At 41.8% G+C, this 18,711-nt stretch overlaps 2 protein-coding genes across 4 annotated transcripts in view; one reads left to right on the top strand and one right to left on the bottom strand.

Moving 5' to 3' along the window:
• The first annotated feature begins 5,243 nt into the window (after positions 1-5,243).
• LOC308076165 (myozenin-2) lies at positions 5,244-11,563 on the top strand. Of its 3 annotated transcripts, XM_080416297.1 has the most exons (7): positions 5,287-5,384; positions 5,880-5,925; positions 6,281-6,377; positions 7,400-7,548; positions 7,985-8,144; positions 9,070-9,247; positions 10,199-11,563. In XM_080416297.1, exons 3-7 carry the CDS (start codon positions 6,287-6,289, stop codon positions 10,359-10,361), a joined length of 741 nt encoding a protein of 246 aa, XP_080272423.1. In that variant the 5' UTR covers positions 5,287-5,384; positions 5,880-5,925; positions 6,281-6,286; the 3' UTR covers positions 10,362-11,563. The 3 variants fall into 3 exon arrangements, with proteins under 3 accessions (XP_080272425.1, XP_080272423.1, XP_080272424.1); XM_080416299.1 differs by lacking the exon at positions 5,880-5,925 and having other exon boundaries at positions 5,244-5,384; positions 7,985-8,072; XM_080416298.1 differs by lacking the exon at positions 5,880-5,925 and having other exon boundaries at positions 5,292-5,384; positions 6,283-6,377.
• A 266-nt stretch (positions 11,564-11,829) lies between these two features.
• Positions 11,830-18,711, bottom strand: part of rbm22 (RNA binding motif protein 22) — an 8,541-nt gene continuing 1,659 nt past the window's right edge. Inside the window, exons 2-11 of the mRNA XM_080416296.1 lie at positions 17,500-17,553; positions 17,363-17,392; positions 17,138-17,270; positions 16,082-16,182; positions 15,354-15,526; positions 14,587-14,787; positions 13,649-13,813; positions 13,355-13,443; positions 12,786-12,914; positions 11,830-12,556 (exon numbers count right to left, since the gene is read on the bottom strand). Of these exons, the coding sequence (XP_080272422.1) occupies positions 12,402-12,556; positions 12,786-12,914; positions 13,355-13,443; positions 13,649-13,813; positions 14,587-14,787; positions 15,354-15,526; positions 16,082-16,182; positions 17,138-17,270; positions 17,363-17,392; positions 17,500-17,553 (1,230 nt within the window). The 3' untranslated portion in view covers positions 11,830-12,401. The remainder of the gene's footprint in view (positions 12,557-12,785; positions 12,915-13,354; positions 13,444-13,648; positions 13,814-14,586; positions 14,788-15,353; positions 15,527-16,081; positions 16,183-17,137; positions 17,271-17,362; positions 17,393-17,499; positions 17,554-18,711) is intronic.

The following is an 18,711-nucleotide window of genomic DNA, read 5'->3' as shown; positions in this document are numbered from 1 at the left end:
CTTGATCTCCTTCTGTCCTCAAGTAACACTGTCTTGTGAAAAGCCACCAATCTCTATATTAGCTATATGATGTATAATACGCACCCACTCACCTTTGAAGCTAAGTGGCCCTTTTGAGCTTGAAGCACTGTCTGTACTGATGAGACTCAACTATTATTATCCAAAATAATTTGGATTTAATTTGTTGGTCGTTAAGTGGCTCAGTAGTTAATGCAGACATACTATTGTTTTAAAATGTGCAGCACATTGGAATAGACCCTATGACGCTGAGTTTTTGGTAAGATGATTATTTTGCATGTCCGTGGCAAAAATGAAATATTAATGAATATGTCCATCACAAGCTGCCATGGTGATGACCCCTGCTCCCACCTCGTTATCCTTGCAGCTGCAAACAACTTTATTTGAGACAGGCAGCAAGCATGTTAAGTTCACTCCCCCATCAATAAATTGTTGCATTAAGTTTTACACTTCACATTTTGTACAGATTAGCTACAAAACTTAACTGAGAAGTGTTCATTGCATGAGCTTTTGTTAGCTTAGTTTGTACAGAGTCAGGTTAATTGTTTCCCCCTATTTCCAATCTATGTGATAATTAAGTAAACTGGCTCCTGGCTGGAGCTGCAGAATTATTTCTCCCTGGTCTGCTACTGCTGAAGCATGCATGTTACTGCATTAGCTGTTTCTCACCTCAAATGTTTTCAGGTACATATTTTAGTACATTTTGATCTTCACCTGCCTTATCTGTTTTATTTGATCATTAGTATTGCAGAATGAAAATGGGAATGATGGCGAATAGGCTACATAAATAAATGTTAATTATTTAAATTTGTACATGGTAATGAGAATGAGAATGTATTGCTTATTTTATTGCAATTTGCACTGATGAAAGTCCCACATGGACTGAAGCTGTCAAATGAAATTAGTTGCTTTACCCTCATCTTAAAGTTAACGTGTTAGGCTGTTTGTGGTATGATGCAAGGTTAACAGGATAGCTGGGCACCTTGATGTATAATTGGTTATTTTGTCCAACATGTTAAAAAATAAAATATTTGGAAAATGTTTTAAAGTAAAGTGTACATGATTAAAATATACTTAAACATTCGGCAATTAAGGTCTAATATTTCTGCAATTGCTACAAATTGCTACAAAACCTGTATCCAGTCATTTTGGGGCATAAACAAGAAGTTAAAATTAAAATTAAGTCTGATAATAATGTACCATGCATGTTCACATCATGTATACTGTACATTACTTAAGACCATTTTTCAAATATGTATATATTTAAAATTTTGGACAAAATAGCCAATTTTACATCGAGGTGCCCATACAGTAGGCCTATGTCCCTAGTGCCCACCTATCCTGCATCCAATGCAGGAGGCAGAGGAGATGGCAGTAATGGCAGTAATGACATGGGCCATGTTATTGTGGAACATCTTGCTCCATTAGGATAAGACATCCAACATACTACGTTTCTGGTGTGAAATAGCATGAGGGACACCCACAAAAAGACCACCCCAAAAATTGGCGTGCGCATATGTGCCCTTTCGTGGACATTTTGAGCACCTGCCCCTTCAGCACTCTCTGCACGGCGCTGCAATGGACCAAAAACAACACAGGATCAAATAAACACACTCAAGCCCAGAGTACCACCAAGGCTTGTGAAAAAAAAGTAATAACTTACTTTTGGAAAAAAGTAAAAGTAATATTATTACTCAAAACGTTAAAGTAATTAGTGGGGGAATCTGATGAACATCTGATGAACATTCTCAGGGCCTATGGAGTTCCTGAGAAGATGGTTCAGATGATGGAGACAAGCTAATCGAGGCAGTCCAGGACTTCTAATAACCTGGGCCTGGACTGCTTCAATGGAACAGGACCTGAAGGTCCGGGGGGCACTTGACTGGAATGCCTTGCATGGGATGAGGAGAGTGTGGAAATCAGACATGGGAGAATACCTCAAGAGGCGGCTGTTCGTATAGCTACAGTGGAGTCAGTACTGCTGTATGGGGCTGAGACATGGACCGTCACAGCACAACAGGAAAGGGCCTTGGATGGAGTCTACACAAGAATGCTATGAATGGCACTAGGAGTCACATGGACGGACCACATCAGAAATGTGGTCCTCTACAGGAACCTACCATGGGTCACAGACAAAGTCAGAGAGAGAAGGATGGGGCAGGGCACTGCGTCAGGGACCCATAACTAGTGGCAAGCAAACTAACACTATGAGAGCCAACCCAGGGCAAAGCCAGGAGAGACAAGAAGTGCACCACCTACGTAGATGCACTTCGGCGTAACAGCTTAGCCAACAATACTGTAGAGCTCAATACCCTGATGCTAGATAGGAGAGTGTGGAGGGCAGCGATTCAGGAGTCCCAAGTTGGTGTTGGTTAGACCACACTCACACATCGCATCGCAAAGACCCTATTCTATATGATCTGGCCTAACTGACCCATGCCCGCCTCAACATAATCCCCCCCATACCCTCTACACCCAACTCCACCACTCCCACAACCCCCCCCCCCCAACTGCCAGCCCACACCTCTCCACCTCCATAACTCAAAACCCCATCCCACTTCAGGGGTCCCGAGTTGGTGTTGGCTAGTCCACACTCTCGCATCGCAAAGACCCTATCCTGTGTGATCCGGCCTAACTGGCCTATGCCCCCCTCAACATAATCCCCCCCATACCCTATACCCCCCAACTCCACCTACTGCAATACTCCCCCACTCCCGCAACCCCCCCCCCCCCCAACTGCCAGCCCACACCTCTCCACCTCCCTAACTCAAAACCCCATCCCACTTCAGGAGTCCTGAGTTGGTGTTGGCTAGACCACACTTTCGCATCACAAAGACCCTATCCTGTATGATCCGGCCTAACTGGCCTATGCCCCCCTCAACATAATCCCCCCCATACCCTCTACCCCCCCAACTCCACCACCTGCAATACTCCCCCCAACTGCCAGCCCACACTTCTCCGCCTCCCTAACTCAAAACCCCATCCCACTTCAGGAGTCCTGAGTTGGTGTTGGCTAGACCACACTTTCTCATCACAAAGACCCTATCCTGTATGATCCGGCCTAACTGGCCTATGCCCCCCTCAACATAATCCCCCCCATACCCTCTACCCCCCAACTCCACCACCTGCAATACTCCCCCACTCCCACAAACCCCATACCCCCCAACTGCCAGCCCACACCTCACAACCCCCATAACTCAAAACCCCATCCCACCCCATACCTCATACCCCCAAATCCCACCCAACCCATTACCCCCACTCCCAGAACCCCGGTCCCCATGCCCCCAACCAGCACACCACAACCCCCAAACTCCACCCACCCAAACCCTCATGCACCCCCCACCCCATACCCCCCCAACCACCACCCACACCTCCCACACCCTATAACTCCAAACCCCATCCCACCCCCATACCCTCATACCCCCCAACCAACACACCACAATATTTTCACAGGGTTGTTGGCTGCCACGGTGTTCACGTGTGATTTTGATCTGCAATTAACTAAAAATCACGACAATGACGTTCACATTTAAGCAGCAATGACAACCTCTAACCACAAGTTCAAAATGTTCAATGCCAAAACCTCCTATCTATACCTAAAAATGACCTCCTATCTACATAGATGCCTAGGAGGTTTTTACCTAGAAATAGTTAGGCTTACAAACAAACATTATTTTTGTTAAATAATGCTTTTTTGGGCGGTGAAACCGCCCCTATATGTGAGGTTTGGACATCGACCACCCATTGAACCCCCCCAACCCTGCGCTGTGATTGGCCACCAGTGTACCCCCCTAACCCTGCACTGTGATTGGCCAATCACAGTCTATTCAGGACTGTGATTGGCTAGTGAAACATGACTCATGTGCATAGCCTATGGGACTATGCACTTAAAAAAAACACATTTATGTTTTTTTTTAAGTTAGGGGTGTACAAGTTAGGGGTGTCACACTTCCATCACTGTGATGACCACTGTGACCACACCGCCCACTTCACACTGGGTGTGATTTTTATGCTCATTTTGAGATCAAGACATTCTACAGTACTGTATCAAGTATTACCATTACATTTTTTTATCAACTCACACTCTTGGTGTGATAAAAGTATCACCACCTGACACTAATCATTAGCAATCAACAAGGCAATGCAATTAACTTGACAGAGTTACTAACAAATACTTAACTAGTAAGGGGGAAGACACTTTTTTATTTTGAAAATAGTAGATGACTACAAACTGAAAGACATTTAGACGGTCTACATAACATAGAATTCCCAAGTTTCAGCTCTGTCTGCTGCTCAACTAGTTCTGGTGCAGATAAGAGGTTTTGCGCTTCAACATTTTAGCACTAATTGGCACTGAACAAGATAGGAGGTTTTAGTCAAATGACTTTTTCTGACAAAATGAGGGGCGGGACTATCTTGCAGACAGACTGAGCATGTGCAGCATAGCCTATAGTCCTCATCCACAGTGAAATCCGAAAATCATGAAATTTGCACATAGGAGGTTTTGCATTTTGGCCATCGATATGTAGATATGGGTGTGTATGTACATGCCCGCACGTGCACGTTCCTGACATAGGCTGCATTTGGGGACAAATGTTGGACATGAAACCAGTTGATTGGGGTCGACATGTCAAATTGGGTACAAAATTGGTGTTCTAAGGTTGGGTTGGGATTAGGGTTAAGGTTACAGGATATTGAATGTGTGCGTGTGTGCGTGTGTGTGCGTGTGTGTGTGTGTGTGTGTGTGTGTCTGTGTGTGTGCGTGTGTGCGTGCGTGCGTGCGTGTGTGTGTGTGTGTGTGTGTGTGTGTGTGTGTGTGTGTGTGTGTGTCAGTGTGTGTGTGTGTGTGTGTGTGTGTGTGTGTGTGTGTGTGTGTGTGTGTGTCTGTGGGCATACAGTATGTGGGCACATGAGTGTTTTTGTGTGGGCAGAGCTTGGTGTTTGACCTCAGCATATGAGGGCTCAGTGTCACACTGCACTCTGCACACACACACCCACACACCCACCCACACACACACGCGCGCGCACACACACACACACACACACACAAACGCACACACGCACACGCACGCACTGTGGATCAAATTTTTATGATCACACACACTGGGGGGCAGGGATGTAAATCTTTATATGAGTCCCTTCTCCCCTCAAACCCCCCCCCCCCCCTCCCCCCCACACACTTTATTCCTCCCCTCCATCCTTCTCTTACTGCTGCTAAAATAACCCGGTGAGGTTGAAGCCAAGGCATCCTGGTGTTGCATGCTATACAAACTCCCCCCCTATGCTGAGTTCTGTTACTGTGGACCAGGGCAGCATCCTGCAGACCAGCTCTGCTTCCTGTCATAAATACACACAGTCAGCAGCAGGTAAGCCCGGGGGTTGCTTGACTTATCTACAGGTGTAGATTATCTGCTGATTCTGTCTGTGACATAGCTATGTTAACAAAATGTGTTGTTTTGGAAGTCAGCTGGTTTCATACATATAGATACGGTAGTAAAATCCTAGAAGGTATGAGTTGACTGCTTGCTGTAAATTGTGGTTGGGGTGTGAAATGTTAGACACCCTGTCCTTCAAAATCAAAATGTAAACAAACATGGGTCTGCCAAAAGACAATCGAAACATGGGGTGGAGATTGCAGAGAGAACGAGACAACCATGTGCTCACTGGTTTAAAGTAAAGTGCCTATTTACTGGGTCCTCATTCACTCACGTGTGGGTTTCTATTGGTGATTGCTTGATTGTCCCTATGTAATAACTATGTATTAAGTGCTGCACCCACATGCTTTTGTTAAGTGTTTAAATGCCGGGCTGGTCTCACATGTTACCAGCCCTATGTAATGTTGTTGTTTTGTATTCATTTAGCCCTGATGAAGACCGCTTGTGGTCGAAAAATGTTGATTTAATAAAGGTGCTCTCTCTTTTAACTCTGAGTGCCCGGATCTCCCATTTTTTATCTGACATTTTTTATCTGATAGGGTGGAGATTGTTGCGCAATCATAAGTACATTGTAGCTAAACATGATTATTGTTTTTCTTACTTTAAAGACAAGCTAATTGCTGTCGGTTATTCATACTCTCCCTTAATGTGTCGATAACTGAAACTGTCAACTAAGTATAGGTTTTAAGTGGCTAAAGAAATTAAATGTCTATTAAAAATATAATAATACTCTAAGTAAGCTTCCCTGCATTTGCACTAGTTCATTATGACACATCTAATCTTAATGAGGTGTTCCTCATCCGTGTACATGATCTGTTTCTTTTCAGAGGAAGATGATGATGACGATGGTGAATTCCGGGCATGAGGACCTGGCCAAGCAGAGGATGCTGCAGGCCAGGGCTCTGTGCCAGGAGGTCAGGGGAGGTATGTTTACACTGCTTGATTCAAGTTAACTGTATTAATACGGTTTGGTGACAATAGTAACCCGAGACTCCGGGAGACACAGGCATATAAACATGGAATCGAACACATAATCCAAATGCATTTAATGACATGATACCCAATTATTCTTATAATTGACATTCATTACAATGACATTCAGAACGGTCAAGGGTAGTCAAATGGAACTGATCAAATGGATTACATGGGAGTGTGAGAACCCTCACATTGCTGAAACTAAGTTCAGACATTTCCCCAGGAACATTTAGAGTTGTTTGGTTGTTGCCAGCTGAGCTTTGAAACCAAGTAAAAAAAACTCAGCTAAATGTGACCCCCGAAGGCTGGCACATGCCCCGTAATTCCCCAAGCACTTACCATACCGTATCTTACCGACGACAGAGCGTCATCCGTTTTTACGAGAGCTCCTCAATCCAAAGATCCTATTTATATTCCCAGTTACCCATGTAACCCTGAACCACAACAAGCACTTGAACACCCTTGGACGTCATCTACGAATGCTATTTCAAGCTTGTCACTGTGTAATTTATGCACTTAAGTACAGATGAGTCTGACCAGGGCTAAAGTGTGTGGATTACAGTGACGATCAGCGATGATGGCTGAAGGTTGGGTTTATCGTATCGTTTGCTCTCAATTGTTTGTAAAGCTGTCAGTAATAAGAGAGCTTGATCATCTCTGAATGCCAAACAAGAACAGAACTCCAAGCGTAGGACTTCTTTATTCCCACTAGTCCACATACAAGCAGTCTATTAAAACGTCATTTAGTATAATTACCTTTCCAAATATAACTGATTGCTTCTGTCTGTCCCAATATAGTACTATCTCTAGGTCAGTTTAGCTGGCTGGGCATTAGAGTATTTTAACCCGTGAGCAAACTGTAGAGTGAATGTCAGTGTAATCTTAAAAGGTCAGAGGAAATTGGGTTCTTCAACTTCTACCTTTCAATTTGATTACTAGAGAACATCAATTTATGTGTTGTGTTGTATCAGGAGGCCTGAACCTTGGGAAGAAGGTCAGTATTCCAAGGGACGTGATGATGGAGGAGCTAAATCTTGAATCCAACCGAGGCTCACGCATGTTCCAGCAGAGACAGAGGAGGGTGGAGAAGTTCACCGTGGAGAACACGATCAACAACCAGGTAAGGCACAACCAGGTAAACCATTATGATAAACCCAACCTTCAGCCATTATCACAGCAACATCATCACAACCTATAGGCCCTACACATTAACCCATCCTCCTGATGTGTTGCATATTAGCAGCTTTAAAGTGTGCTGTATTGTAAAAGGACTGTGACTGAAAGCCAATGAAATCTGTCGGTCGCTTCTCGTTTTCCAGCGCTGTTTCTGTCAAAGCATGACAGCCGAGACGAGCAGAACAAATTGTTTTACTAAACTTATTGCAGTCACATCTGCAATGTGTGGATGGTGGGTGTATTATCATCTTGGTGAAAGAACAACATCTGAACACTGGCAAACACTCAGACAAAATATCTGACGCCATTATTAAACCCAAATACTGTGGCTATAATAAACACACAATACATGGACACCGTAATGTGCTCCCCTCTCCCAGGTATTTCAAGAAGCCATTCCTCCCCCCCAGTACATCCCAGCCCCAGAACCACAGGGAGGAAGGGAGAACCAAGGTTTCTCCATCCCTGGTAAGCATAGCCTGGTCATGAACCTACAGAAGTCGGTAGCAAAGAAGGGAAGTCCTCAAGGCATTGCTCCAGGTAAATAGTGGTACAAAGAGGGAGGATTGCCGCTAGAATAGTTCACTGCAAAGCTGATGCTTGGCAATGCCACTGCCTGCAGAATGCCAACGCTTGGACAATGCTTGAGTGTTGTTTATCTGCTGGCAATGATGTCTTGTATGAAAGTATTGGAGCAAGCTTTGGTTTTGTGAGAAGAAAGAAAAAGTTGGTTGTTATTACTCAGTGGCTCACAGAGCACATACCACATAAATACGGCTATATTCTTTCTCGCAGCTGACCCTGGTTCGAATTTGACCCGAGGCACTTTATTGCATGGCATGCCCTTCTCTCTCCTGCCTTCCCTGCCTCTGTTCACTGTCCTAATAAAACACAAAAATCACCCAAATTCATCTAAAAAGAAAAAAGAAGTATCTGTTCTTTATTGGCACCTTAGCTGTTACATATTTGTCCTGACATATATGACAGTGACATAAGCTCTGTTTATTGTGCTGGATTCATACCAAGATCAACAAGCTCTGCCAGCTTTTGTTACCAAGTGTAATATCTAACAAGTTCATATGCATATTAAAAAAAACAAAGTCACCTTTTGAGTATTTCTATGTTTTGATACTTTCAATTCCACTATACATTTCAATACTTTTGACTCCACTACATTTCTAGCAGGGGAATTTGTACTTTTGTATACTTGAGTATTTTTAAAAGCATGTACTTTTTTACTACATACATAAGTATATTTTTAAAGCAAGTACTCCAGTACTTTAACTCAAGTATACATTTGACAGATCAACATTCACTTGTGGTTGAGTAATATTTGACCAGGAGTATCTATATTTTGTCTCAAGCACTGGGATTGAGTACTTTGTCCACCACTGATTAAACCTGGCAGTACATTACACTTCAAGGCTCAGTTATCTCACGGGTGACGTTCATCTTTTTTTGCCAGGGTATTCTGGCCCTCTGCAGCACATTCCTCACGAGAAGTTCAATATGACGATCATCCCAAAGTTATACAGTTCCCCCTGGAAAGAAGCTCTGGGAGACTCTCGTGGGGAGCTTGTCTTCAGCCAGCTGCCTGAGCCCCCACAAAGACTTCCTCCTGAAAACTACAGGTGTTTCAACAGGTAAGGACCGGTCTGTCGGCCAGGTGAGCATTCGCAGAAAAACATCCCTCTACGGATGCCAGTGGTCCATTGACGGTTAAAGACAACTGATATCACTTCCCTGAGGGCGGGCCTCGCCACTTTGAAGCTCATTCAGCACAGCTTTTTAGAGACCACGCAACTTCAAATACAGTGGCACATGACCACAGCTCCATGTCATCATCAATCAAAACGTTCTCTTAAATGTGATTCCTTGGCTCTGTCCCATGTTTCCACTGTATGTGAGCCTCTGCTGGCTCACACCTCCTTGGGTTCTGGTTGTCTGAAGGCTATTTTAACCCTGGCTCTAGAAAGATGATCTACTGGGGGTCCACGTGCCTTTCAGCCCTCTCAAGAAAGATTGCGCACAAAGGGGAATCTTCTTTCCTACGACACACAAGGCATTGCGTCACATGAAGGCGGAGAAAATGTTTTGTCAGTATTGGTGTATGAGGTTCGAAGAGGAAGGGGTGAGGGATAGAAGGCAGAGAGAGCATACACAACTTAAGTAGGTCACTGTCAATCATGCTATGCCAGATCGTCAGTAAGAGCACCTCTCATGGATGGATCCATTTACCCTCTGGAAGAGCATTATGAAATTATGAAGTCATAATTAAATCTGTGCCTACACTGATGGTCAGACAAACCATACATGTCAAATAGGAGATAAGCTCACCATGCTCTCCAATGTCCAGTGGGAGTTAATCTGAAGCTTCAGTAGTCATTTCATCCCATTAACAGGAGCTTAAGTTGAGCCAGATTCATTACATTTTATGAATGACTGAGTATCAGGTGTCGTATAAAAGCTGCCCCCTTTTTAGAGTGTGGAGTATCTGATACTTTATCAGGTTATATACACAATCATGTTCAAAGTTCAAATAAGATCATTTCAAGTTTGAAACCAGTCTTTTGTTTTTGTCCTCTCTATCTCAGATCTGCCATGCCATTTGGTGGTCCGATGGCCAGTAACAGAGTCATCCCAGTGGTCAACCTCGAGGCCCTGCAGGCCCAGAACCTTCCCAGCATGACCGAGGACCACTTTTCTCAACGGCCTAGCTTCAACAGAGCACCAAAAGGATGGGGCAACGACTACTGACTGGGATCTAATGAACTGTGAGAGGGTCTGAGAGGAATTTTGATCCTCGACCTCTTGTGATCTTTGCCAGACCACAGGCTAAAAAGACTGACAATGCTCTGACTTTTGCTTGCTCTTCTCATCCATCCTCTCTTCATGTGATCTTGTCTGAGTGAGCACTTTTAAACATGATTTGCAAATTAAAGTCAGCTATGGGGAGGTCAAATGAAGACATTAGAGACATCCAGCAGCTCATTGTCAAAGCTGAGTGGACAATCTGTAAGAACCAATCACCATCACTGAGACCTTAAAGTTATAATCAATAGAGCACCGAAGTCCTGACGTCACTCGTTCATCCCCAGGTTTGCGGAAGTAATTTCTCTATGGAGAATAACATTGGGTCATCTTAGAATCGTCTCATATAAGAATTGTGGTCCAAAAATAAACACCGCGTGTCGGCGTTATGTCAGGGAGGAGGTTCTGTATCGTTTATGATAGTCAGTCACTTATATTTGATACAGTCTGTTTCTGGCGAAAATGAAACTAATTCGGCGGAAGTGACATTATCGTTTTCTCACCGTCAGTTGATGCTTCATATCCATAAGAGTCAAACCGCCGGGGTCATTTGTTTATTTTTGGAACACAGTTCTTATTTGACGCGATATTAAATACGTGTATGGGATTCAGAACGGGGGTGGAAAACTGCGAACCAGGTAGACAAACAAAGGATGTGTAAATGACGTCAGACTTCGGCGGTCTATACATTTGATGTCTGTTGTCTCCCTCTCCAACAGTTAATTGCAACAATGTCCGAATTTTACAATAACGGTAATAAATGGTGGCGCATCTAGTATAACATAGTGCACCGTCTGCTTCAAAAAACATTAATGGCATTGTAAACCAGTAGGTGTCTAGTTATACTGTGCAGAATCACATATATGCTGGTTACTTGTTCAGAATTTGTTTTGCTTGACCACTAATGCTAACAATGTGATTTAGATAGCATATCGTATTGTATAGACAGATGCTAGGTTTGATGTTTATCTGGTATCTAAATGTAGTTACTTTGTAGCACTTCATTTTCTTTGTATTCTACTTATGTGACTATTTACCCTGTTATCTGACTATGGTCTATGCCAGATTTACTCTGAGTTTGAACTTGTAAGACCATCTGGACAAGTGTCTGTTAAATGCCTATATTGTAAATTGATTGTCCTACCCGACACCAGGGTCACTTTTATCTTAATGGAACAGTATAGGAGACTACCTACAACCACTGTGGAAGTGCTAGTTACAGTATATTGTATTAACATAACTACCATACAGATTGATTAAAAACCTTTTATTCAAATTAGTCCTGGATTGTAGCTTTTAGCAAGCTCATCCCATCAGATATCTCTGCATTATACTTGCATCTCAATCCAAGACTCTATTCTGTTCATAGTTTGTAGTAAAATACATGAATATTTATGAACATTAAGTGATCTAATGGATGACAAGATGGAGTTTTAATGACAAAAGTGGACATTATACAAAGAAAACCTTACAATAAAAGCAAACATACTTTGGTGGAATATTAACATTTCATCAAAAAAAAAGGATGTAATTGAAAATCAATGTCTAAACATAATCGCACAATGACAAACACGTTCTATCTAAAGTATACACTGTCATCTTAGTGAAGAATGTACAATGGCACCAACTATGGGAGCCCTTTTTAAAACCCATAGGAATCATCTTAATTGAACACCTGACCACATAAACCAGGCAGAGGACTTATGCTCTAGGTATGTTTAGCTGAGTTATAGGCCGCCATCTTTTTCCAGATATAGCTGGTGCTTGTTCAGTCCCTTCTGCACACAGAAAGAAGTACAGATCTAATTTAACCTTTTCCAAAGGCAATGTTGTTTCTTACGCAATGCATTTCTATCAAATATATCATATGGGTTTTAACCCCATCCGAAACTCAAGATTGAATTGAAGAACAGCACCTCACTTTGACATTGGTGAGGCCAAGTACAGGAATGACATCTAAATCACAGTGTAATTTGACCCTAGCCACTATTCGCCATGTCGTGAGCCATGTGCAGCGTGAGCGCCCATGCGCTGGGGGTCCTGGGAAGGGTAGTGGATGTGACCGGGAGGTCTCAAACCCATGGGAGGAGGCATAGGGGGGGCCATTGGACCCATATGGTGGAACATTGGAGGGCCGAAACCTGAGGTGATAAAAGAATAGATGTAAGAATAAATTTCAAAACAGATTGAGTCATTCGTATGTAGATAAAGCCACTGTGCTCAGACAGGTGGATGAATTCTCCTGGCTGAGAATGTTTATTCCAAAGAAATAGGACAAAACCTGTAAGTATTTTACAATGAATAATTCATGTAGAGCTTAATGAAGGCCAGGAGGCTGAAAATGTGAAAGTTAGTAAATCCTAAGTCTACCTGGAGGAGGTGGATTTATCCCAGGAGGAGGGGGAAGAGCGATGTTCAAGACCGCAGGAGAAGTACCAGGGTCAAGGTTGAAATAGTTGGCAGGAGTCTCTTCGTCAAGAGCTGGTGGAGGAGGTAGAGCTGTAGGTGGAAGGAGAGAAAATTAGGGGATAAATAGTGTGTAAAAGTGTGTCAAGTCTAGCAATGCATTGACTGATGATGCAGTGAGTTTCCTGAAGTGATGCCACACAACTTTTGTCCAATGACAAAGCCGGTTCCATGAAGTGCAAAAGTGGCAATAGCAACTCACTTAACTAGACCCTAAGGGATGATTTAAAAGATAGACACATAGCCACGAAATACAAATATATTTAAAATCTATGTGTATCTTGGTTTCTGTTTATTGTTACATCTTGTGTACCGGTAAATAAGAGTAAAACATATTTGTTTTTTTGATATAAGCAACGTATGTAGACACCAAACACCAACATTGAGTGTTAAGATATTCCATGATTCATTCAAACTCATACATACCACCAACCCACTGACATAAATGACCCCATCAGTCATGGTGCACTCACCTCCAGGCAGTCCAGGAACCGGGTCAAGCCTGGTGCCCATTTCACTGACCCCTTCCTTAATGGCCTCCTTGCCTCTCGCTGCCTGGGACCTAGACAGATAAATGATAAATAAACCTCGGATTAGTCACATGATACCAGCGATACTGCAGGGAGTCGAACACTTTATATATTCTCCTCTAAAGTTGATGGATGTCACATTTGACAGGTGGTGTGTGAGATGCAATAGCAGGCCTGAGGCAGGAGGTTTGATTCACTGCCAACAAGCAACTTTTATAATGTAGAGCAATCACTCACCTGCCCCATTTAACGGTGAGTCTTCGTCCATTAATGATAAGCTTGTTGAAGGACTTCTCAGCAGCCATCTCAGCAGACTGTCTTGTAGCAAACTGGATGAAAGCACACTGCTGTCTCTGGACTATGGTAATGGTGCGAATCTCCCCAAACTGGTAGAAATGGTTCCTGCAACAGCATTGAAATGTAATACCCATTTTCACCCGTCTTGAAAGTGACGGGTATGAATCCTTTTGCATAATATCAGATTCAAACCCTGATAGATTTCAGCTTTTCTTTAGCGCTGCTTATCACCTGATGCTGAAGGCAGGGTTTGAATTCTACAGTCACCTGTCCCTACAACTCATAACCATCTTTTTATACTTCTTCGCACGACTGTCTCTATAGATAAAAATCACACGACTCAAATAGACACTGTAGGTTTACTAGCTAGCTTAAAAGGGATAGTTCACCCAATAAAGGACTTATTTTTGATCAATTACACACCCCATGAAGCCTTGAATTCATGGAGATTCTTTTGTTTTTGTCGCATTCCTAAGCCAATAATTTGAGGACCGGCGGAAAGATGCTCATTTCTCCGGTAGGAGACTCAAAGTGTCAACTTTGAGTTGACACCGTAGCCACCGCCGGTCATCAAATTGTTGGGTCAAGAATGCGACAAAAAGAAACAAATCTCCATGAATTTAAGTCTCCATGGGGTGAGTAATGGATAGAAAAAGTCATTTTGGGGGTGAACTATCCCTTTAACCACACAAAAAAAAGCTGATTGAAGCATTGAGTTACCATAGCAACACCACAGGCCTGTTCACACTGACAGTAATGGGCTAGCCCCTCAGTGCCTGTGGGACCATCAGTCATTAGAATATATTTGATTGAAATCTTTGAGCGATAAAATTCTGTTATGGGCATGAAAAGAAGTGATTGTTGTCAAAAGGACATACTTCAGGTCTGCATCTGTAACGGTGTCTCCCAGCCCACCGATGTAGAGGGTACTGATGGTCTTGTCCTCTGGTGGGTCTAAACGAGGCATTGTGGAGGCTCTCTTCAGCAGCTTGTCGGCTACTGGGTCATTGATGCCATAATAACGGTCCTTGATGTTCTGGTCAGCCAGCGGGTCATCTGGATCTGTGGGCTTCTCATGCCTGTATGAATGAGTTGCAAAAGAGAGAAGAGAAGTTATACTAACAAATACAATATATGTTTGTAAAACAGCATAACATTTCCATTTTAAATAGCTTCCCAATTGATGTACAGTAACACAGTAATGTTTATTTTGCTTTTATTTTATTGAAATGGTCAGACATTTACTGACAAAGTACTGATGTCTAGGTATCCATTTATTTTATTCATTTATGCAGGGCTCATTTATGAAATTGATTGACAATGTTAATGTTAGAACAAAAGGTTAATATTATTTAATAACAACTATTTAAGACAGCAATCTTCTGAGCTGCCCCCCTAAAATGAAAAAGATTTCATAGTCAAACTAAACAATCCCACTGAAAGCAGTGTGTGTCTAAATGTGATAATGGTCAGTATAAATATCTAATGGAAAATAAATTAATATATAAACAGCCAACTTCAAATAACTTTAAATGTTGTTTTGCAAACCCGTGGTTCACGGTCCGTTTATTACTGACACAACAGCACCACCAAGACTTATCTCAAAGATACTACAACTACTCCTTTCTTTGTTTAAATCACTCACCTGTAGGGGCACTCCTCTCCTCTCTTACACTCTCCCTTCACCCAAAATGAGCAGATGTGTGGTCGGTTCCTCTTGTAGTACGGCGTGGTGCGGGCCAGTTTCAATAACATGTCACTGGAGCTGGGAGCCTTACCCAAGAGACCCACGGGCCTCGTCCCATCAGAGCCGGCTATCTGAGAATTGATGGAAACAAAATGACAAGCTTAGGTGGGAAGCCCCAATACTATGAAAACCATTAAAAAAATATGTACAACTGTGTGGCCTGTCACACAACAGCTAGACATTCAACCCAGGAATATGTTAAAGTCTGGCAACCGTTTCTGTCATATTATGAGGTGTTTCCTACTGTTGCAATATAGCCATTAGCCATTCTTTTCCCCCCTTCCTCCCCGTTATAGTTGATTTATTTGACAGATTTTTGACATTTATGACATTTCACTTAAAAAAATATATACATATATATATTCCATTCTTCCTTTTTATTTATTTTTTTTCTCTTTTTTTCTTATTGACTTTAAATTTGAAATATTACTGCCTCTTTCTATGCCAATGTATTGTACTAAAATCTCCTTTCATTTTTTGTTGATCAGTAATAGGATGGTATGTGTACCCTTTTCATCTTGTATTGAGTACTAGTGTCTGTGGTGTTTTGCAGTTTGTTATGTGTTTGTATGTGTGTATAACCTTTTGAAAAAATGTAAAAACATTTGAACAACAGCTGGACATACCTCCCTCTCCATATTCTGTGTGTAGTACTCCTTGTTCACATCTGACTTGGGAACATCATCCTTGACAGACAGCCCAGTGTCTCGCACCTGGATAGGTAAACCTACAGTACCACAAAATGGTTGAAAGGGGGTTTCAGTTATCAGCTTCCATGTTACATTGTTACAGCCATGCAAGGACAGGAAAGTGACATAAAATAGTGTGTATGTGTCCTGTAGTTTCATGGGGTCCTGACATTAAGGCTTAATATACATTCACTACCTTTTCGGTAAGTGTCGCTTGACAAAAATTACACTTTTTTCATTAGGAAATATGCATTATGCAATTTCTGTTACTAACGATTCATGGGACATGAGTAGAATCAATCAAGTATAAATTGATCCTTAAAGTTATAATGGCACAGTTTTACGATTCAAGGACCCCATGAGCACTTCCATTAGAAAGGTGTGACTAGGGGTGTAAATCACCAGCTTCATCACGATATACCACCATATAAATTCTTCAGATAATTTTGATACGATACAATAATTATTTTATTCAAGGGCGTATGATCGTTGAGGCAATACCTTGTGCCCGGCTAAGAAAAATCATATTACAATACTTTTACATCAGCTCACAATTATGGAACCAAAATATGATGAAGCTATATTACTACTACTCTATACTGTAGTAATGTTAATGAATATCTAGCAAATTAAGTCACTGTCAAGTTATCACAAGTTATTAATACAATAAGATAATAGTAATGATAATAAAATTATAATAATACAATAAAAAGCCTTTGCTGACTGCCATTATCCATGCTGCTTTTATTTTCGTTGGGGAAGATAAAGGGACACCTGGCGGCAGATGGATGCCTTATAGATGTGACTCAGGGAAATAAGGAACCTTGTGCACTTAAGGAATTCAAGGAAGATCAGTCACTATCAACTATGCGCAACAGCTGTGGGATTTTAATTTCTAAGCAATTACCTTTCACAGAATGAAAGCATGTTTTGCAATAAAATAAAACTCGAAATCAATATTTTAGGGGGTACAGGGTGGAACAAGAGACTCACCATATTCCAGGTCAAGCAAGCATGTCTGGCAGACATTCTTCATCTTACTGCAGGTCTGGCAAACCTCTGTCTTCTTGAAACGCATGCGAGTTCCAGGACACCAACGGAATACTGTGAACGGACGAGCGCATATCTGCGGGGACAGCAGCCAAAGAATTACATCGAACCATAAAATGTACGTGATTGATGTTATTCAAGCTCATTTAAGGCACTGTAGCAACTTACCTTGCATTCTTTCCCATACTTCTCCTTGGTCTGTAAAAATATAACAACATAAATAAGCAAACCCTTATTCAGAATAATGTAGTTTCCAGAAAAATAGAACAGCGATTTGAAACAAATAAAGGTTAATGCTTATTTACCATACGGATGTAAGGATTTTCTCCTAAACATGTCTGGCACAGAATAGGAAAGTCCTGAAAACAAAAGAGATAAAGTCACTCTCTAAACAACACATTAACATTCAGTGCTTGACAATACCTTTTTGGGGCACTTGTCCTTTGCACAGGTACATTTACAATTCACTTGTCCATGCACAAAGGTCAATGGTCTCAAAATTGTCATTGTACATTCATTAAAAAAAAAGAAAAGAAAATAGTGTTTCATTTGTAAATGCAGAATTCAGTCTAACTGGCATGTTTGTGTTGCAATCTGATCATCAGTCATTTAAAATATAAATAAACAAAAGGCGCTCGTCCAAGTGATATTATTAGTTAAAACACAAAGTTCTATATTCTGATCATTATTGGTATAGAATGTTTGTTCATTAAGAGGGGGGTCTAGCCCTTCAGTAAACAGAAAATACATCAGGTGGGACACCAATTACATTAATTCAGGAGAGAACCCATTTATCAATATATTATTTTCTGCTCATTTTGTTTCATCAACACTTACAATTGCACTGGTTTATCCTGTTTCTGTACGAGTTCTCGATCCCAATTGGACAATATTACTCCTATTTTGCCATCTGTTGGCAGATGCAATTTCAATCCAAGTTCTGAGTCTGACTGCTGAATGGAACTTTGCCATCTTCTATTCCACACACCTCATCAGACATCAGCCTAAATATAATCAGCTCTTGGCAGGGGGGAGGTATGATTGCAAAGCTGGTCTAGGGTTGCAGAGTGAACACCCGAAATGTCTTGCTCAAAACCAATATTAACTAAAGACCCTATCACATTACTCAATTTAAAGCAAATAGCATGTTAGGTGCCGTCATGGACTCGGTTCCTTCAAGTGTGTCCAATATGCAGAAACCTACTGGACTGGTGGGTTTGTCTTTTATCTTATAAGATACATGAGGACTGACTCAAATACATTCCAAGTTGACCCATTAAGACCTGGAACGCGTCCGTGTCGTTTTTAGATTTGAGCTAAAAAACATTATTTTAGCAACATTTTAACTTTGCTTCTGGGATCCCCTGGAACAACATATTTTGAGATGTGGGTCTGCGGCAAAAACATATCATTTTGGGGGTCCTTGACATGAAAAGGTTTGAGTACCACTGATATAGAAACATACGCGTTTCAGAATACTGTTGGGATTTAGAAGATGTATGTAGAATCGGCTTCAG

Source organism: Gymnoscopelus braueri, assembly GCF_963280865.1.
Source record: "Gymnoscopelus braueri genome assembly, chromosome: 20".
Lineage (NCBI taxonomy): Eukaryota > Metazoa > Chordata > Actinopteri > Myctophiformes > Myctophidae > Gymnoscopelus > Gymnoscopelus braueri.
Note: the sequence above shows the minus strand (reverse complement) of the source record. Positions and strands in the feature narration are given on the sequence as shown.